The 23,058-nt window shown below is 39.0% G+C and overlaps 1 protein-coding gene across 1 annotated transcript; it reads right to left on the bottom strand.

Moving 5' to 3' along the window:
* Positions 1–24: 24 nt before the first annotated feature.
* On the bottom strand, positions 25–5,885 carry LOC124118276 (putative fungistatic metabolite). The gene is made up of 3 exons (XM_046480384.2): positions 5,686–5,885; positions 498–628; positions 25–204 (listed from the first exon to the last, which is right to left on the bottom strand). The coding sequence occupies exons 1-3, from the start codon at positions 5,831–5,833 to the stop codon at positions 97–99; spliced, it is 387 nt and encodes a 128-aa protein (XP_046336340.2). The 5' UTR covers positions 5,834–5,885; the 3' UTR covers positions 25–96.
* Between the last annotated feature and the right edge of the window lie 17,173 nt (positions 5,886–23,058).

The raw sequence follows: 23,058 nt of genomic DNA on the forward strand, positions 1-23,058 counted from the left end.
TAAAAGAAAAAATTGACATGATTGTGAAAAGTTCAATGTTTAATAAATGTTTTATTTTTAGAACATCATGTAAAGGGAATTTCTCCATGAACCGCCTCAAATCTCACTTCTGTTTCCCCTGCATGGTTGATTGCAGTCACTTTCCGGTTTCTTTGGATATCTTTCTATGTTGATGGAGTCTCCACAGAAGCAATAGCTGAAATACTGAAACAGAGAAAATAATCACTTTACAATACACTACAAGACAACTCTACTTCGTCAAGGGCTAAAACTAGTGTAAGTCCCAGAATACATCAGAGTCTCAACAGAAGCAATAGCTGTAGAACTGAAACAGAAAAACTATGACTTTGCATCTCATAACCAGAGAACATTTTAAAATATGAAAATCGCCCCTTCACAAGACTCATGAAATATCAAATTCAATGTCAGCAGTTAGCCAGATGCATTTTTACGTTTAAACTTTATGACATTCGGATATGCTTAATTATAAAGCTGACCTGCAACGCTGCATACTTGTGACGACCCTTCCTGCAATAATTTAAACACCACCCATGGGTCATGTCGTTCCGCGTAACCCAAGTAGCACCGATCATCCTCTTGGCGTCATCAAGGTAACATCCCATGTATTCTAAAACATCATCAGTAAAATACACTTACTCGTTTATACAAGTATTTCTAGTGATTGATGTAACTGTATTTGTATTATTTGTTGAGTTGTTAGTTGATGTTTTATACATTTATGGAAAGAACAAGAAATGTCTTTAGTTCTTACATATGTTTATTCATGTATGGGAGGCCATAGACCCATGAACATTTCAGTTACATATAGTAAGACACAACTGAGGCAATTTACATTGAAAACAATACTTAGTGTATAATATTAGGTCTTTGTACGTAATCATAGAGCTTCCTTCACATACTTATCTATATTTTTGAGTATACAGCCAATTTGGTCATTGAAGAGATTGCCAAAGGTATTCATACATGGATTGTTATAAAATGTTACAGGAATATTATGTTGTCTTAGTACCGCCTCCGTGGTCTAGTGGTAGAGCGTCCACCCGGAGAGAGGAAGGTCCGGGGTTCGATCCCCGACCGTGTCATACCGAAAGACGTTTAAAGATGGTACTTGTTGTTACCCTGTCTGGCGCTCCGCATTAAGGGGCTAAAACAAGGACTGGTCGGCTCGGAGTCAGTATACTGTGTCTGAGTGGTATATTCATATTAAACTGCGGCATGGTATCTCAGTGACCTAGCACTATAAATCGGCATCAGTCCGGACTAGTACAAGCAGATACACACACGTACATGCACGTCGCTATATAAGTGCAATAATCTTGGACGCGACGTTAAACCCCATTTCACCTCACCTCACCTGTTGTCTCAATGATGCGTAAAACGGGCAGACAAACACAAAATGGACTTCGTCCACAATATAACCATTGTTAAATAGGTGACAAAAGCGTTGTGAATAAACAATATCCTCTCTTCTGCCCAGATTACTCCGTATAGGTGATCTCAACAGGCACAGTATACGTCTAAGGTCTCTATTTCTGAAAGCTGTAACATAATATTCCATATCCAATCATATCCTAAGGTGTGAATAATACCTTACTTTACAAGACTCTTAACAGCTGCAAGAAACAATTAACATCACCAATATTCTGCTCGTGCCACACATACATGTAACCAAATCCATAAATGTCGTGTAAATATTTAACATGAGTTGCCCAAGTAATTCTACCACATTCATCCAGCTTCTTCATTAACAAATAACACTGTCGGGGATATCTTTCATCATTTATTCTTATAAGTTTACACCAGTATTTAACACACTTCATATAATAATCCACAGGCAAACCCTATCTTCCACACTCAGCCAATATTGCTGTGCTTGATACATATTTATTATTTATTCTTAAAACAAATTTACAAAGATTAGTATAAAAAAATTGACAAATTGACCAGCTTTGCAGCCCCAGATCTCCGCACCATAAAGAAGAATGGGCTTTGTCGTAATATCAAACAATATAAAAAAAATCGTGAGGGTATCAATGCATTTAGACATTCTATTTGAAAACAGAACACCTAGATAACTATAGTACGTACTAACACTGATACGTTGATAATTGAAAACCCATCGTTCATCATACCTTAAAGTGTCACCTCTTCTGAAACCAAAAGTTCGGTTTTAGACATGTTAATTTCAAGTCCCCACATTTTACAAAAAAAGGACAAAACATATTTTTTTCTTTGCAGAACTATAACTGTATCATCGAATATAAACAAATCATCTACATATAGTAAAAGTCTATGTCTATGAACTCCTCTCCAATAAAAATCGCTCGCAAATCACTACTTTCTATCATAAACTGTAATTCAAGGATAAACATCGTGAACAGAAACGGACTCAACACACACCCTTGTCGAACGCCGCTCAGTGATTCGAAATAATCTGAAAGAGAGTTTTTTTTATGTGCTGACAGCACACTGAATCTGAGCATATAGATCCTTCAAAACCACCAATAAAAATGCATCCGCTTCAAAATCCGGCCTGAGCTTCAGGAATTGTGTCATCAACCTCCGCAAAAGTCTTGAGTCTTTCATTTAAAGCTTTTGTCATCATATTTCCAAATTCATCCATCAGCGTTATTCCTCTAAAATTATTGACATCTTTTTTGTTATCTTTCTTATGCAGAGGAACTACTATACCCTTTGTCCACTCGTTAGGGAATACACCGCTATGCATATTCCTATTAAAAACTATAGTTAGGTATAGTGTGATTGAAGTGCTGCAACATTTCACCATTTCAGGTGCCGATTTACCCAGTTTCAAGTTATTTATAGCTTCTTCTTCAGTTATATCAGCATTTAGCATTTTATCCATAACATCATCATTACAGTAACTGCACTCATTAATATCATGGCTGTTCGTAAAATTGTCTGCCTCATCCAGGTTGTCCCCAACCACAGGTATATCAGTTAAATCAAACACATGCTGGAAATATTCGGTCCAGAGATTTGTTTAGGTATCAGATTGTATATATAATTCACCAATACTAGATATAAATTGCATCCACAAATCCTTACAACAACCTGAAAAATATCTATCATTGATTACAACTGTAAAATAAGAAGAGCTTTAACAAAAGATGTTGTTCAAATGATTTAAAAATACAGACATATGTCTTGTGACTATGACCTTGCTGACAGTCGGTCCCAAGCCAATATAAATTGAAGCGCTCTTTCACAATGTGCCAAATATTATTCAGTCATCTGTACTATTGGTCTCATGGCCAATAGTACAGATGATTGAATAATATTTGGCACATTGTATTTGCAAACAATATTTTCTTAGTAAATGTGCTTCCGTATACACTAAACTACGGTTGTACCGAACCCGAAAGGACCTCTAAGTTTAGTTCGTAATAACCGTAGTTCGTTATAAGCATATATATAGCATTTATACAACAAATGGTCGGGGCTAAAAAATAAGTTTCAGTTTCTTATAAGCGTGTTCGTTATAAACGTAGTTTACTGTATATACTGTTTCTAATACATTGCTCTCATGTTGTTGCAAGAACATATTCGGGTAAATCAGTCCATGTATGCTACTCTTTAATGATAATCACATACCACCGAAATCTGGAACGAGTGGAACGACACATATTGTCATGTTTCTTTGAGAAATGTTTCTCTCGTAATAACCAAAAACAGTTGACACATGCACATGATATTGAAACATTTATTCATTTAAAATAAATATATAAAGATCTTATTTAGCTTATATGTTGTACAAACATTGTCAATGAACATCATTCAAGTTATCTACCACTTCACAGCGTATCAAGAAGAATACGTTCATGTTGAATATGTACATGTCTTACATAATTGTAATTCTTCCTGTTTAACACTTAAATTTATAAGAGACTTGAATATTAAAGCTTGTTTGTTGTTAAACGCCACAGTAAGCAATATTCCACCTATATGACGGCTGCTCGTATATAATCGAGGCCAGTAATTGATATTTGAAGCAACGATCCACGCGGTCGAGATACGTTGGCACCAGTCAACCAAGTTACCGAGTCTGACCACCCCATTCACCGAGCCGCCTCTTACGACAGGCATAGCGGTACTTGGGGATCCCCAAGGGATTTAAATATTAACATGGTCTCACTATGTTGCTGGTATGTGTTTGTAAACACTTCTATACATCTTTAAGACATGGTAGATATGGCACTCCTTCATAATTTATTTGTAATTCATCCATATAACATGTGTATTGTATTTGTTAACGCTGTCCAAAAAGGCCAGATTCAGTCATGACATAAATGAGTTATTTAAAAATGTCGTTTCAAGCATTGAAAAGACAATGTCAAATTTGCCACGTTTAACTAAATAAGTCTGAGAATCTCTTTGTTGAAATTTCTTAAATACGAAAATCACCTTCATCTTGTCAGTAAAATAACTTACAAGACGAAGGTGATTTTCGTATTTAAGAAATTTTAATATCTTATATAAGCATTAATACTTTGCAAATAAAAGATGAACAGCTGAGAATGAATGAGTTCAATGGCTTGCTAAATATACATTTGTACAAAAGAATATACTAGTATTTATAAAAGAGAGGTTCAACACTTTCACAACAGGAGTAAGCGAGAAACGTCTATATCAACTGTCCTCGAAGTCGCGGGTAGAATAAGAGTTTTCGTTCTTGTTTGAAGTAGTTCTCATGTTCATACGCCAATATGGAAACCTTCGAGAGGGACACTAGTCTACATTCGGCTTGCCCAGGAATGGGACGAGTTGGTCTCGAATGATTCCCAAATAGGCCTCGTCCTTGGCTGTATTGTGATATCTCTACGCCTCATACAAGTTGGCAAGTTGGGAGATGCACGTTTGAAACCTTATTAGTTATGGTGAGGTGGTGAAATTGGGTTTAACGTCGCTTTCAAGATTACTGCACTTATATAGCGATCTGCATGCATGTGTGCGTGCGTGCGTGCGAGTGTGTAGCCGCTTGTGCTAGTTCGGACTAGCGACGGCTTTATAGTGCTAGCCTACCTAGTGAGACATCTAGTGAGACACCGGCTAGTTTAACATGGATACCCCACTCAGACTCCGGGCCGACCAGTCCTAGTTTTATCCCCTTAATGCCGGGCGCCAGGCGGGAAAACAACAAGTACCATGTTTTTGGTACGGTCGCCGGGCAGACGCTCTATCCACCAGACCACGGAGTTGATCTATTGGTTATGGAATCCGTGCTCCGTCCGTGTCCGTCACGCGCTTCTGGCTTCTCTCGGTACAGGAAAACGTGACGACACACGCACACATGTCACATATGACATGAACGCTGGAACATTGGACTTAACTATCGCTCTATCGTCAATGTGCGAAAAGCGAGAGCGATGTGAAGCTTGAACAGGTTGATTCAGCGACAGTCAAGTCAGTTCTGATAATACTTCCGGGTGGCTCAAAGACTCAGCTTCACTTCGATATGCCATATGTGCAAATGCGGTGTCTGAGAAACGTTTTTGCAAGAGGCACCGCGCGTTTCTGAAATTGAATTTGAAACCGAAAGAGCCGTATATGTATATATTATAATGAAGCAACTGGTAGTATCACTAAAACAAAAAACTAAAACTGGTATGGTTAGCCCCAAACTCGAATATTGTAAGGACTTACTTGGGAATCCAGTACCTGTGCTGTTATTAGATTTACCAGGACTGTAAATCTTTATGTAACCAAGTAAGCTGCTGCCGCCAAGGTTTGCAGTGACGTGCACTGCACTGACAATCAGGCAAACTACAGCAGTTGAAACCAAGACGTTCATTGTCACTGTGATGCGAGACCCAGAGTGTACTTGCAACTGACGCTGTTTCAGTATCGATGGCAACTTATATAGATACCTCCAAATAACGGCCTTCTGATTGGTCCACGTGATGTTTTACCACTGAGAGTAGTCGCCTATTCTATATGGTGAAGTGTCATTCCCATCGATTTTGTAAACATGTGGCATGTCAAATGATATCAATAATACAACGTAATATTGTATGTACTTGCTGAAAGGCCGATGGTTGATTTGAACTATATTACGCACGTTTGACACCATTGTATGGCACGCTCATCTTCTTGCGAACACCTTGTATCATCACCAATTGATAGCGACTTTTGTACGTCAAGATAAATCACATCAACATATAGTCGGTGATTTCTGCAGGAACTTACTGAGGATGAATCCACTATGTTCCACTGGTTCGTGGTAGAAGTAAACTATGCACATAACAGTAAGACAGAAAGTGACAAAAACACGGAGTGTCACAAGTCCGTCTTTTCTTGTGAGACTGTTAGAAATATCTGCTTGTCATAAGCGACAGAAATATATAAGTGACAGACTCGATGACACGGTTGACGAAGTGTTTCATCGTACTCCCGTTCCCAATCTAGTTTGTCTGGACCAGAAACGATTCCTTACAGGATTCCTTACACCGTGATATAGCTGGATTATTGCTGACTTTTGAATTAAGCGACATTAAAACCCGAAAAAACCCAACTTTGAACATATCAGTATACAAAGGAGAAAGAAACTATTATACATATAAGTATGACACATGCCGCCTTTTATTGAAACCATAAGACACGGCAATGAGATGTGATAACACGTCCCATTTTAATTCTGGAAACCCAAAAGTCCAGAAACTCTACGCTCTTTCCCCAGTCTCGGTTAAAGGTATTTACAAAATTAAACATGCCGTTTTCATGGGAACATACCAAGGAAGAATAAATGAAAATAAAATTGTTTAAAAACTCAATATTTAGATTATGTCGCCCATGGGCCTGCCCATGGGCGAAGTGTGGCCCATGGGCCTGCCCATGGGCGAAGTCTGGCCCATGGGTAGGCCCATGGGCAGGCCCATGGGCAGGCCCATGGGCGAGAATATGTTCCTTTACTTAAAACTCATGTTTTTGTTTCGCAAATACATTTAATGTATTTATTGAAGTATCATGACACAAAATTTAACTCATTTTAACTTAATTCAACGATTTTATAGCGATATTGAAATATTTCGCCCATTGGCGAGAAAAAGGTTTGGCCCATGGGCGAGAATATGTTCCTTTACTTAAAACTCATGATTTTGTTTCGCAAATACATTAAATGTATTTATTGAAGTATCATGACACAAAATTTAACTCATTTTAACTTAATTCAACGATTTTATAGCGATATTGAAATATTTCGCCCATGGGCGAGAAAAAGGTTTGGCCCATGGGTAGGCCCATGGGCAGGCCCATGGGCGAGAATATGTTCCTTTACTTAAAACTCATGATTTTGTTTCGCAAATACATTTAATGTATTTATTGAAGTATCATGACACAAAATTTAACTCATTTTAACTTAATTCAACGATTTTATAGTGATATTGAAATATTTCGCCCATGGGCGAGAAAAAGGTTTGGCCCATGGGCGAGAATATGTTCCTTTACTTAAAACTCATGATTTTGTTTCGCAAATACATTTAATGTATTTATTGAAGTATCATGACACAAAATTTAACTCATTTTAACTTAATTCAACTATTTTATAGCGATATTGAAATATTTCGCCCATGGGGGAGAAAAAGGTTTGGCCCATGGGCGAGAATATGTTCCTTTACTTAAAACTCATGATTTTGTTTCGCAAATACATTAAATGTATTTATTGAAGTATCATGACACAAAATTTAACTCATTTTAACTTAATTCAACGATTTTATAGCGATATTGAAATATTTCGCCCATGGGCGAGAAAAAGGTTTGGCCCATGGGCAGGCCCATGGGCGAGAACATGTTCCTTTACTCAAAACTCATGTTTTTATAGCGATCTTTAATGAACCCGGCCTTACCTCTCAAAACGTTTTGACAGTTTATCATACGAATTCATGTGCGTGTACTCCAATTCATTGGAGTTATTTTCCACAACATTAAATTTTAGTTAGTTTATATTTCATTTCCCGTTTTTTATGTCCCGTTGATACATCACATTGGGCAATTACGTGACACTAGGTATGCAATATACAGGTACGCGTGCGCGTATTTTAATGAAAAAAACTATTCGTCTTTTATTGCATAACGTTTGGCTGAATATCTTACATTCTAACGAAATCTCGAAATAATTATTTAATTACAAGCAGTGTCGAACTGACCAGTAGGAATTATGTTTCAATGCGATTGAGGAAAACGTGAGTGAATATTGTGACACTAAAGCAACTTTTAACTGCATTGTCACTTTTGGTATGAAAATGGTAATAGTTAAGAAAAACGTAACAGCCTTCTTATGATAATTCTCATATTCTCATTAGTACGTTGTGTCTAATTACAGTGTCGGCCTTATTTACAGGTGATTCTACAATACTTGTTGTCAGTCAATTACAATCTGCCACACCACGCGTGAATAAACAGTTATGCAGGTGTTGCTGTGGGCAAATACCTAGCCTGTACATGTATATTTTTGTGGATACATGTATTACATATTTTCGTTGATATGTGGATATATTAAGCACCAAGACACAAAAAGTTTATGAAAGATGAATTTGTGCCTTGATATATATATTCAACGCGAACGATGCTTGTATTTTCTCCGCGATCCTGATGTGTATCATCGTTTAATTGGTCTTTCATTAAAAGTATGTTGTGAGGCGATATCAAAGGAGCCGCTCAATATACACAGTGTCGTCCGTTTCGCGTGAACTACCACCCTACCCTGTCAGTAAGAGTTATGTAATCGGTACACAAATATAGTTGGTGCGATGTCAGTGTGGAAGGAGTTTGAATTACGTCCGCCAGTGGCCACAGAAAGTATAGTACCAATCAACAAGGCCAATGCCGTACTAATAACCTAGTGACTCTCGTAACAACGGCTGTCAATATGTCTGCTACATCTACCATACCATCATCCCTGTCACAACTGGCGTATTAACGGTTTATTCAACAAATTATTGTAGAAATGTCGTTACCAGACTAACGTACGTCGTATTCAGTCCTCAACTGGATGTCACATTCCGTATATCAGTTAACAGCCCTGTTTGTGAAAATATTTACTAGACATAAGATTTAAAGACTAATAAAATCAATTGTAAGACCGCATAGACCATAAAACCGAACAAAATATGTCTTGGTATCATCTCTTGTGTATTAGATGATGGCAATGACCGGAAATGTTATAACGTTAGATTAAGAAGGAGAAACATTAAAGTGTTTTACAATACTTGGAAACATGAGCAATAAGATGTAGCAACATAAACATGCATGGAATAGGGACAAAGGATGAAAACAAATTGAAAAGGATTTTAATACAAAATTAATCGAACTAAATAACTTGCCTGAACAGAAGGGGTACCCAAACTTGTTTGACAGTTATTCGTGTGTTGTAGACTGTCGAATGGGACTCATGTGTGTACGTAGCGTACGCATATCTAGTGCAAGTTTTAGTACTCATACACTTTCTCTTTTTGTGTTTTGTTTGTTTGTTAGTTGTATAACGCCACACTTAGCAATATTTCAGCTGTATGACGGCGGTCTGTAAATAATCGAGTCTGGACCAGACAATCCAGTGATTGACATCATGTGCATCGATCCACGCAATTGGGATACGATGACATGCATCAACCAAGTCAGCGAGCCTGACCACCCGATCCCGGTAGTCGCTTCTTACGACAAGCGCTGTCGCCCTTTTACGCCAAGAATGGTTTGTTGAAGATCTTCACGGGTCTATTGAATGCAGGGATTTGTATAAAGTCATCAGACAGCATACAATGCCACCTAAAAATTATACTCAGTGTCTCCGCAAAGTAATATAGTACGGTACTTAGAGTACATGTGAGATTATACTCAGATTAGGGAGATGTTTAATCCATATAACGTGTTATTATTCTACCTAACAATGTATTTAATGAAATGAATGCAAAACAAACTCAACGGCTAAAAGGTTTCATTGAAAAAACTACCCCTAGTCTTGACTAATAAAACAACTGCAACCCGACACAGATTAAACGCAACTTACAAACACAATCATAATCTGGTTAGTCTGTATCACTCAACGAGGCCGCTTACTCTACCCACAGTATGACAGTATTGGGCAGTTCAGTAATTAGGAGCCAAAACCAGACAGGTACGCTGGTCACACTTGACTGGTCTGACTGATGATTAGGTCGTCTGACAATTGGGAGTGAACCATAGCAAGAAGTATCTGCGAAACTATTTGCTCCTTTTATGGGACCGATTAGTTTTATGACCATGGGCCTCGGCACAAGCGTGGTGTTGGAAGACAAGTTATACATGTACATCCGATATGGTGACTGTTTTTCGCTATTCATATTCTAAATACATTCATAATACCACAACATTTTAGTACTCCTTGAAACTTTACAATCACTTCAATATGTACAATAGATTGAACGAGAACACTTGATATATTGCAGATTATTAAATCATTGTCTCTATTATCAGCCGCTACGTCCGATCGTTTGCATTGTACAAAGAAATATTTTATCTGTCCTTTTGCAGATTTAGCCTCAGAATGTGCTCATTCGAATTAGGAACGAAAATAATTTCTTGTCGTGAGTATATATGATACAGTTAAAAGTTACTTGTACACTGTAGACGTATTCACTTTAAAGTCGCATACGACCTTCGCGAGCGAGTTGAATGATCCAGGTTAATTGGAACGAAGTCTAGAAAGGGTTATAAAGTTTTGTATTTGGTAATGTGTAGGTTTGTTAAATATGATTTTTTAAATTCCTTTTATTTCAATATGTAAAAACATAACTATGCGCTTAAAAACAGAGCTGCCTTGATGGGAGATAGCCACCTCAGTTTGTCTGTTGGACACGGTTTAACCTTACTGTGTCCTCACCCTGGTTGTTGTTACCGTTGTTATAAGGGATTAAGAGCTACGGCTCATTGCATTTTTGGTTACAGTCTGTATCACTAAAGTGGACATGTGCAGGTGAACTCTGTTCAATTAGTATATGAAATGCCCCAAAATGTGAACTCCAGACAATAATAACCTGAGGGTAAATCCACGTGCGTCTGCCTTTCCCCTCGTTCACCTTCGAAATCCTTGATTATTATATCATGCCAGAGTTCTGAAATTCAGTGACAATGTTGCTGAACAGTAGAATCTGATGGACGTTTTGTGCAGAACCTGTTTGACACTATGGGTTCCAGGACCACTAACACTCTGAGCTGAAAAAGTTTGGTCCTAACCGCACCCAACATCTACAAGTTTGTAAGCTTATAGACATCATTAAGAAGTAATTAACAGTCCCATGCTGAGACCTTTCTCAAAATTCAGACCGGTGGCAGGCTGCCAACAAAGAGAAGAAAATAGCGCAACCCCGACACGAGTGTGCTCAGTCAAACAATGAACTTACGACCGGCAGAACACAACTCCAGTTGAGTATGCCGATGCTGTATCTCAGCCGTGTTGGCCTGAAAATTTAAACATGCTAATTAAATCCAAAATCGTATAATCATTTTTAATAGAAACCGTATCTTAATTTGTTCTTGCACTGCATCATATCGTGTATTTCATCTGTATATGTGTAATGTGTATATGTATCAATGACTACACTTATACCGCATATTCTGCAACAGACTATAATTAATCACCTTATTATTGTCTCTCTATTTACCATGGCTGACTGCACTAATACCCTTTTAACAGTGGACACCGATATCAGTATACATGTAGGCTTTTTGTTCAAAAAGGAATATGCAGGAAATTATATGTAACAATTAACTGTGTACTAATTACATGTTTGAATGTTATCAGTTTTACGTTCTGAGATACAGTGATGTAAGCATCTTCTAAAATCTTCTAAAAATATAATAAAATACAAAACTCTCTGCCGTAATTTTTGTGTGGAAATCATTCGATCAAGTAAAAATGACTGCGTGACAAGACGAATCAACTATTTATACCCGATAAAAGAAACTGCCGTATTTTAGGAACAGTGCTACAACAAGACATTTGAAATTTCTAACAAGCAGATACATTAGAGACAGTGACTAGACTACAGGTACGTAATCCGTATCAATCAAAGGTGTAAAAAAAATGAAAATCATATCTGTAGGAGACCTACCAAATTACCAAGTTTTATCATTACTATATTTATTACAATGCAGATACTTTAGTGATAGATTTTGTAGAGGAGAGGGCATACACACAAGTATATTGCTACCGTGTGTGAATGCAGGTTGTACTTGGTATCTCAGTTCTCAGTTTCATACCGGTTGTATAACTGAATTTGCATATGGAACCATGCGTACAGCATGACAATTACTTGCTATTCGTCAGTTTACAACACACATAACACGGTCAAACAATTTTAGGCACCGCTTTTGCGAGTTATTTAGTACAATAATGTTTTATTAAAATCTATTTCAATTTGTTTTCACCATTTTCCCTATTGACAGTCGTTGTTACGTGCGTCACTAGGTAATTAGTACGGATTGACCTTGTTTATTGTTTCTATACTTTGAGGATTTCTGTGGCAAGTGGCGGACGTAATTCAAACTCCTTCCGCACTGACACCGCATCAAATATATTTGTGTACCGATTACATAACTCTAATGGACAGGGTGGGTTGGTAGTTCACCGGACGACACTGTGCATATTGGGTGGCTCCTTTGATATCTCCTCCAAACATACGTTTATTGAATGACCCCATTAAACGATGATACACATCTCGATGAATATATCAAGGCACTAATTCATCTTTCATAACCATTTTTTTGTCTTTGTGCTTAATATATCCACATATCAACGAACATTTGTAAAACATGTATCCTAAAAAAAATAAACATTTTCAGGCTAGGTATTTGCCCACAGCAACACCTGCAGAACTGTTTATTCACGCGTGGTGTGGTAGATCGTAATTGACCGAGAGCAGGTATTGTAGAATCACCTGTAAATAAGGCCGACACTGTTATTAGATACAACGTACTAATGAGAATTATCATAAGAAGGCTGTTGTTTTTTCTGAACTGTTACCATTTTCATACCAAAAGTGACAATGCAGTTAAAAGTTGCTTTAGTGTCACAATATTCACTCACGTTTTCCTCAATCGCATTAAAACATAATTCCCACTGGTCAGTTCGAAACCGCATGTAATTAAATAATTATTTCGAGATTTCGTTAGAATGTAAGATATTCAGCCAAACGTTATGCAATAAAAGACGAATAGTTTTTTTCATTAAAATACGCGCACGCGTACCTGTATATTGCATACCTAGTGTCACGTAATTGCCCAGTGTGATGTATCAACGGGACATAAAACGGGAAATGAAATATAAACTAACTAAAATTTAATGTTGTGGAAAACAACTCCAATGAATTGGAGCACTCGCACATGAATTCGTATGATAAACTGTCAAAACGTTTTGAGAGGTAAGGCCGGGTTCATTAAAGATTGCTACAATATGTAAAACAGGTGAAATTTGTAGAACTAAAGGAAACATCCAACCAAATGCCCTTTTTAAATAGTAATGTAATGATATAATATAAAGTATATTTCACATGATACAATATACTTTGCAAACAGTTAGTTGATGCTTGAAAGGGACTGACGAAAACATGGGCGAAATATTTTAATAACGCCGTAAAATAGTTGAATTAAGTAAAAATTAGTTAAATATTGTGTCATGATACTTGAATAAATACATTTAATGTATTTGCGAAACAAAAACATGAGTTTTAAGTAAAGGAACATGTTCTCGCCCATGGGCCTGCCCATGGGCCAAACCTTTTCTCGCCCATGGGCGAAATATTTCAATATCGCTATAAAATCGTTGAATTAAGTTAAAATGAGTTAAATTTGGTGTCATGGTACTTGAATGAATACATTAAATGTATTTGCGAAACAAAAACATGAGTTTTAAGTAAAGGAACATATTCTCGCCCATGGGCCTGCCCATGGGCCTACCCATGGGCCTACCCATGGGCCAAACCTTTTTCTCGCCCATGGGCGAAATATTTCAATATCGCTATAAAATAGTTGAATTAAGTTAAAATGAGTTAAATTTTGTGTCATGATACTTCAATGAATACATTAAATGTATTTGCGAAACAAAAACATGAGTTTTAAGTAAAGGAACATGTTCTCGCCCATGGGCCTGCCCATGGGCCAAACCTTTTCTCGCCCATGGGCGAAATATTTCAATATCGCTATAAAATCGTTGAATTAAGTTAAAATGAGTTAAATTTGGTGTCATGGTACTTGAATGAATACATTAAATGTATTTGCGAAACAAAAACATGAGTTTTAAGTAAAGGAACATATTCTCGCCCATGGGCCTGCCCATGGGCCTACCCATGGGCCAAACCTTTTTCTCGCCCATGGGCGAAATATTTCAATATCGCTATAAAATAGTTGAATTAAGTTAAAATGAGTTAAATTTTGTGTCATGATACTTCAATAAATACATTTAATGTATTTGCGAAACAAAATCATGAGTTTTAAGTAAAGGAACATATTCTCGCCCATGGGCCAAACCTTTTTCTCGCCAATGGGCGAAATATTTCAATATCGCTATAAAATAGTTGAATTAAGTTAAAATGAGTTAAATTTTGTGTCATGATACTTCAATGAATACATTAAATGTATTTGCGAAACAAAAACATGAGTTTTAAGTAAAGGAACATATTCTCGCCCATGGGCCTGCCCATGGGCCTACCCATGGGCCAGACTTCGCCCATGGGCAGGCCCATGGGCCACACTTCGCCCATGGGCAGGCCCATGGGCGACATAGTCTAAATATTGAGTTTTTAAACAATTTTTTTTTCATTTTTTCTTCCTTGGTATTTTCCCATGAAAACGGCATGTTTAATTTTGTAAATACCTTTAACCGAGACTGGGCAAAGAGCGTAGAGTTTCTGGACTTTTGGGTTTCCAGAATTAAAATGGGACGTGTTTGATGCCTTTGGCTTTTGTCGGTTGTTATTGATATACACTTGTGCAAACAATAAGTGAAGTCTTGTCCTCAGTACTTTAAACATGTTTCTAAAATTTCATCATTTTCAAGAAGCGCATGTGCTCATAAACGAACTGCCAACGCCATTGTCTTGAGTCTGTCTCTGGTATCCCAAAGACGCTGCAGCAGCCATGGTCCTAAGAAAGGACGAAGACCCAATGATACCACTGATATGGAAGATTTGCTGTTCCTGCTCATGAACCATTTGGTCTGCACAAAGAAAGAATAACTCTACTCGTTGAAAGAAATCAAATTACTCACGTACATTTTGCTGATGGATAACGTTCTTAGACAAAAGTATGTTTCCCCTAAATGTCCCACAATATTTCACATTTCAGGAACCGCCAAAATGTTCAATTTCCTACACGAACACCATTTCATCCATGTTGTTCAGTTATCGGACTTAGCAACTCATAATGTAAATTCCACTGCTTGTGACTGCCAACCTTCGTCAGTTATTTAAACATGGCTCACAATAACGTGAACAACCTGGGATTGTGATTACAACTTTAAACTCAGTTGATGCTGTCGAAGCGTATGCCAAAACACGGGCCAGTGCATGATGTTGTCATTGGCAGAACACAAAAACACCATCGTATCAGCAACATTTCATACTGATTCTTAAACATATGCTCGGAATCGTACAATGGACTGTGTCTTTTCTTTATAATATTATTCATTTCTTATATTATTGACAGGGTTTTATCGTTTTATATACACTCTTCAAAAAAAAGAAACGCACAGGTAGATTTTTAGTAAATTTATTGTACCTAATAAAGTCGATATATTTAATTGAATATCATAGATACAAATATGAAATTTTGGAGCTCGATAATCACATGTTGTCGTCGATAAAGGGCATTAAAAACTGTTCATTGTGATATCACATAAGGCCACAAGGTTGCGCTGAACTAAGTATCTCGTATGACCGCCCCTATCAGCAATCACGGCTCTGCATCTCCTCGGCACTGACTGGATAAATGTACGAATTCTGTCCTGCGGAATTCTGCGCCATTTTGCTTGTAACGCGTTGGCCAGTTGTGGGAGTGTCTGTGGTGTGTTCTGACGTTGACGTACACATCGATCGAGTTCATCCCAGATGTGGTCGATTGGGTTGAGATCTGGAAATCTCGACGGCGTGGGCAAGACGTTGATGTTGGCAGTAGGAGACAATCTACCGTGACACGAGCTGTGTTCGGTGGAGCGTTGTCGTGTGGAAACAGCTCCCACTGGCGGTCAATGATTTGAGTGAGTGAGTTGGGTTTAACGCCGGCGTGTCAGCTTAATGTGGGAGGAAAGCCCGAAGTGATGCAGACATTAGACGTTTACCACTTCGGTGAAACCCACGAGCACGGTTATGGTGCTGACAAACCTAGAAACATAATCGGGGCGAACCAGGATTCGATCCCACAATCATAGGTTTCTTGCGTGCCCAAGGGACGCAACTCTGCACAGCGAATAGCGGCGCCTTAGACGACTGGGCCACCCCCTCAATGATTGGAAGAATGTGAGGTTGAAGAGTTTGATTCATGTAGCGATTTGCTGTCAAATTTCCCTGAACCTAAACCAAGTCAGATCTCGTGGTGTAGGCTATGCCCCCACCACACACACACATCATGACACTACCGCCACCGAATTTGATGAATACATGTACACAATGTGGGGCAAAACGCTCTTTTCGATGACGATAAACACGTTGTCTTCCATCTCGCCGGTGAAGAAATCGTGATTCATCGCTAAACCACACTCGTCTCCAGTTTCTGAAATTCTAAGGCTGTAAAGTATGGCAAGCGTCGCTGTCGATTGATTTGTTGCAAAACAGGTCCTCTGGGTCGGATTCCAGCCTCGCGAAGTCCGACAGTCTTGTCTGATATCCTCCTCAAGCCAGGGATGTGTCCTGCAGTCTCCGTAGCTGTGGCATTGCGATGACGTAGGTGGAACAGTCGAACGTAGCGATCCTGTGCACGGGTGATAACTCTTGGTCGGCCGGTTCTCGGACGGTCTGCAGTGGAATTGAACTGTATGTATCGGTCATAAAGGCAGCAAATAGTGCTGTGGTGGACGTTGAAATGTCGTACAACAGAAGACTGCGATTCCCCTCTTCGGATACTTCCTTTGGCGATGTTCCGATCGGCAGCGCTGAGTCTCGGCATTTTCGAACTTGAAAAATGTTGACAATTGAATGTCAAAGTATTGGCTTATGCTTGCCTTTTTATAGACACAACCACGAGTTACGAATGCCGTAAAATGCATGTACATTTTGCTTTACTGTTTTCCTCCATGACATTTTTGAACAAGTGTGAAAACAATGCAAATCGACAAAGGCTGCGTTTTGAACGTTCATGAACTACATACTACCTGTGCATTTCCTTTTTTGAAGAGTGTATTTACGAAAAGAAGAAATTTCGTTGTTGTCGTTGTTGCTACTCTGTTGTCCATCTTTTCAGAGCAGGGCAACAAATATTCAGGCGGAGCGGTTGTAGAGGACCTTTAGCAGCTACGATAAGCGCTATATAACTTTAAAGTGTAAGCTAACAACATATGGAGTTTGAACTGCCTATCGACTGTGAAAATGCTGCAATCTGCTACCATATGAAACCTATCTGACTTATACAAATATTTCAGCGCGGCCCCTTTGCAGCCGCATCGGTCGTGTTACATGCTATACGGCTATACTTCCATAGCATAGATTTATGGGATATGGCGCTTTCTTATTTTCTTCCACGCAGGTCGCGATGGTTGTCAATTTCTTCCACCGGCGGACTCATGCGGGATTGTATTTTGTCATCTTTCTCATCTATGCATTTTATGCCGTGTCGGAATTCTGATGAAACGCTCTTTCTAAATATGTAAACGTGAATATTCTGTCGCGTCTGGTACCAGACCAGATTAAAACGCCAAAACGGCGTTTTCCACAACTTTACGTCATTCAGATAAATTGTGTTATATCAGGTATAGCTCCTACATATCTCCTTACCCGTGAGGGGCAGTCGGGTAGCCTAGTGGTTAAAACGTTCGCTCGTCACGCCGAAGATCCAGGTTCAATTCCAGACATGGGTACAATGGTGTCCTCCCGCCGTGATAATGCTTGTCGTAAGAGGCGACTTACAGGATCGGGTGGTCAGTCTCGCTGACTTGGTTGATGCATGTCTTCGTATCCCAATTGTGTAGATCGATGCTCAAGATGTCAATTACTGGATTGTCTGATCCAGACTCGATTATTTACAGACCGCCGTCATATAGCTGGAATATTGCTGAGTGTGACGTTAAGCAGCAAACAAACAAACATATCTCCTTAGAAAACATATAAACGTAGTGCATTAGAAATCCCTTTTGAAAGAAATGCGGTTCAGTCAATGCATAATGTGCCCTTGGGGCACATCTATTAGTCGAGGTATACATAGAGGATTCATCACGAGTGTTTTTTAATATGGGAAATATCAACCGAGTCTTAGTTTATCGGTATTTGCCGAGCCTTTGGCGAGGCAAATACCGATTAACGGGACGAGGTTGACATTTCCCACATTAAAAAACACGAGTGATGAATTCTATTTATCATTTTCACATTTTTGCTTCCCTTTTAAGGAATAATTGCATTAACATTAACATCAGCAACTTGTCGAAATCTTACGTATAGATCGTGCGTAGTGATACATGTTTTCCATAGCCGTGTAAACCAGAATAAACAACCTCTTAACTCCTTTATGACATATTCCTTCGCTGAGAAAAAAAGTTCCTCGGATTATTTTAAACAAAATACTTGAACAGACTTTTGCAGAAAAATTGAAACTTTAATAACGGTAACAACAACGATTCTGTTTAATCTGATTATATCCCTGGTGTAACTTCACTTATACTATATATAGTTTCAAATCTAACCGCTCTCTCACTTGAAGAATGTCTCGCGGCTGAGGGGTCAGATTAGATGCATTAGTCGGTGTCACTATCACTTTCGATGACAATCCGGCGTCTTTTGACTGGGACCGGGCTTGGATGTTTAACGAGATTAATCGTTTTGTTTCCACCAGTAATGTTGCCAGCAAACATAGTGTTGACACCACCAGAAACATTTATTATTTGCGACCGCTGACTGTGTTGGACATTACGCGAGGGGCCGCTCTGCATGACGGGAGTTTCATCAACAAGCTGGGATGTCACAGTGTGGGATGGAGTGTTTCGTGAAATGATGTTGGATATTTGCTTGTGCTGGTCAGGATTAATATGGCAGTAATTGTTCACAGAATGGATGTTTTTTTGGCCAGTTATCTGCATTATTTGATTTGGCGGAGCATTATTGTCATTCAACTTTTGCACAAGGTGTTTGCGCGCAGAGTGATTTGTGAGTCGTTTCGATGTTTGGAGACTGGCGGCATCGCACATGTTTTTCATGAGAGTGGAAAGTTTGTTTTTCCCAATACGATAGCGGATAAACCACTGATCGCCAGGTTTAGGCATACCTAAAGTGTGTGTGCCGATGTAAAAGGGATCGTCATCTCGACAGAAGTCGAGTGGACGCGTGGAGGCATACAACTTATACACCTGCGCAGGGCACCGACAGGGATCAGCAACATTAGCCCACATTTTGGGCCTAACGTCGCGACAATCACGAGGATTCTCCCCGGACCTATTCTGTTCTTGTCTCATGGACAGTTCAAGATATTCGTGATCGTCTCCATCAACATGCAGTGTGATGTCCCCCCAACACATGTTGTAGTGATCATTGACACCTCTTAACCCGAAATTGATTGTGTTGTAGAGCCATAGACAGTATGTTATGCTCATTGGATTAATGATTCCAATGGATCCGGACTGCCACAGGGACTCGATCTCTTCATCACCAATCGGTTCGGCTCTCCTTGGTAAGTTGCCACGCCCTTCTTTCTTTAGTTCAATTTTTCTCCCCTTTAATACTTCCCGTGATCGTGAAAATTCTAAAGATGACGTGAGTGAATAGCCATACCCACTTCGTTTTAGTGATCTCTCGATGCTGCTCTGCCCCGTGCGACTGTTTGGTTCATAATTTTCCCCATTTGTTTTTCGAACACTAATGAAAAACTTGCAGAGAAGTGTGTCTAGTTCGTTTGGGGGGATTTCGTGCATTTAGCGAAATTCAGTTTGGACTTTTAGAAAGTTATCGAACAGTTTCAAATCGTACACAGTTTTCTTGGCTGTGTTTTTGTTTTGATTGTCTAGGATCACACCATCGATCATGCCGTCCTCAACAGCCACAAATCTTCCTTGGGCATCTTTCGGCTTTGTGTTCGTCGTCTGCTTCGCCGTGCTCGACGATGGCGTTTCGATGATGAAACTTTGGCCACAGGGAAGTTTTGATAATCTGCCTTCATCACAGTCAAATTCAAATTCGGTACCATCAACCTGTAACCTGTAATATCCATTTGTCAACACGGATATCACTGTAGCACTTCCCCTTTGATCCATTAAAACATTGTCTCCAACATCAAAGGTATCCATCTATACCCTCGGCTAAATGGTCTCATTATTTATATCTATTGTGCGTTAGAAAACCTTTTGATGGGTGTGTGTGAGTGCGTACGTACGAGTCGGCGTGCGTGGTGTCCGATACATTTGTGGTGAATACGAGCTGTACTTAGAAAGACGCACACCAGGGTGAACTTCTACGTTTGAGACAAAGGTTTCTCCTCTTGTGTTTTTCACATACGGACATGCTATAGATCAACATATTGTCCGTTATCTGCTGCTTTCGAAAGCCAAACCTTTTTGTAATTGCATCCTCTGACAGAAGCTATGTACGCAATTCTCGCTGTAATTTTCTCTATCATTGTTAAATTATTCGATAGATAGCTTTCATTTGTTATCTATCTATAACAAATAGCGAAATGGGCGTGGACGATGTCGTACGTTGACCCGGAGGAAATCAGTAGGTGATGCACTTGGCTACATTTTGATATGTGATATGCGTGTATGTGGTGCATTCTCTGTGTGACATCGGTTGGGGCAAACAAGATGCACAAATGTTTGTTATTAATTCCGTGCTTCATTCGTGTCCGCCATACGCTTGGAACGTGTTTTGGGACGGTTTTCGGAGAAGAAAAACGTGACGACACACGAATATGTGACCTGAAAGCTGAGACACTGGGCTTTCCGTCAATAGTGACCACGATATTCTGTCGTCAATGGACGAAACACGAGAGTTGCGTGAAGCGTGAAAGCTGCCGTACATTTGGTCATCGACGACTTGCGTGCCCCACGGCTTCGATCCAGTGGCAGCCAAGCCAATTCTGATAACACCCCCGGGTAGCCCAAAGAACCAGCTTCACGTCGATATGCGACGTGTGCACGTGTGGTGTTTATCCTACGTCTGGGCGACGTCTTGCAGACGTTGCCCCCAGTTGACGCCGTTATGGAGCCTTCTGTGCATATCACTTAAAGGGCAAGTTCACATGGTAATGAACCTATTTTTCTTGTACTTTTTCCACATTACAAGTGTTAACCTAGTAGTGTCATAGACAAAAATATAAAAATATCACAATTAATTAACATATGTTTTGCATTTAAACGATTTATATTTTTCACATTTACCAAGTGTTCTATGTTCATAACAAAAACACCATGGCTTATGCCCCTTGCAATATGACGTCATTGGTGCCAATTGATAAACATTATGACGTCATCATGCTTTGTTAGAGCCGCTTCACGTGGTGTAGGTACAGGTGTGTGATTCTAGCGTCTAAGATGCCAGCCAGCATAGTGTTATGCTGAGTCACCACTGCGCCGGAGTGTATCGTAGGCCATGTTGTTTTACCGAAAACTGGTACTTGATATCTTTTGCGTTGAGAATAGACAGGGATCCAGTTGAATTGGCACCAATTACGTCATAATCTAAGGGGGATAACTCAGACCTGTTTAGCTCGAAAAACGAAGGCCTCATAACGGCATATCATTTTCACACTATTGTGAGCTTCCTACTTTCACTGTGAAAAAAATGAGTTTACATTTTTAAACACAGATATTAACTAATTCTAAAATTGCGTTTTGTTTAGAAAAAGAAAGAAAGTGATTTTTGCGTGTACACTTCCCCTTTAAGATACATGCGTCATTGTAATATATCATACTGGGGATTGTATTTCTGAACAATAGCTTACGTGACGAGACAATCTGTTTGTTTCCCGAGTGAGTGCATTTGATACTACATGCTCTCTGACGGGGTGTGAAACTAATTTGAAAAGGTGATTGTTGCCCTCGAAGGTGCCACCGGTGGGGAAGGATACGAGGTGCCACCTGGTGTCATCAGTAATTGATAGCGATAGATAAACACATGGTTCTGATATAGTTGGATTCGTACAATGGACTCTGCTTTTAGCAGAGATTTATTATGAAGATAGAAATGGTTCTGTCGTTTTTATTTGCATGCAAGCAGGATATCGTACATCAAATGTTCATAGCTAATAGATACATTCAACACTTCAAACGCCATCTGGGATTGTATAGTAAACCATCCATTAGGCACGAGTTTCTATTTGCATACATCCAACTGAATTGGTTAAATCTCATACACATCCATTATAGGAGAATTTAATAGTCAAGTTTAAGTGCATTTTTTTCAGATAACATATCTACATTTATCATGCAAAAGGGTTCGTTCAGTCTGGAGACTTCTTGCTTTGAAAGCGTGAGTTATTTGCAGTTTGGACTCATCAGGGTTAAGTTCCAATATGTTGAAATTATTACGCAGTATATGTACCTAGAAGTTAAGTCATGTGTTAAAATGGCGAATGAATCGCATTCGGATTATTTCAGTTATGGTATCGGAGTAAGGCAGGATGAGAATTTGACGACGATATTATTCTCTTTGTTTCTTCATGATATTGCTCAATATGTATCATCATCATTATTTCAACCCATATTGTTATGGATGTGAGGTGTGGGGATTTAGGAAGGCTGATGCAATTGAAAAGTACAACTTAGATTTATTAAAAAGGTTTAAAAAAGATAAAGATAAAATACATTATCTACACATCGGCATATGTTTATGGTGAATTCGGAGTACAAGCATTGATAAGTGT

Source organism: Haliotis rufescens, unplaced genomic scaffold (assembly GCF_023055435.1).
Source record: "Haliotis rufescens isolate VD_foot unplaced genomic scaffold, xgHalRufe1.0.p SCAF_7, whole genome shotgun sequence".
In the NCBI taxonomy this organism is placed as follows: Eukaryota; Metazoa; Mollusca; class Gastropoda; order Lepetellida; family Haliotidae; genus Haliotis; species Haliotis rufescens.

Bases quoted from the DNA above. Each gene is read 5' to 3' on its own strand.
- LOC124118276 (XM_046480384.2), bottom strand. From the start codon at position 5,833: ATGAACGTCTTGGTTTCAACTGCTGTAGTTTGCCTGATTGTCAGTGCA. The intron at 629-5,685 runs GTAAGTCCTTAC...ATGATGTTTTAG, and splicing joins CACAGGTACTGGATTCCCAA to AATACATGGGATGTTACCTT. The intron at 205-497 runs GTCAGCTTTATA...TCTCTGTTTCAG, and splicing joins ACAAGTATGCAGCGTTGCAG to TATTTCAGCTATTGCTTCTG.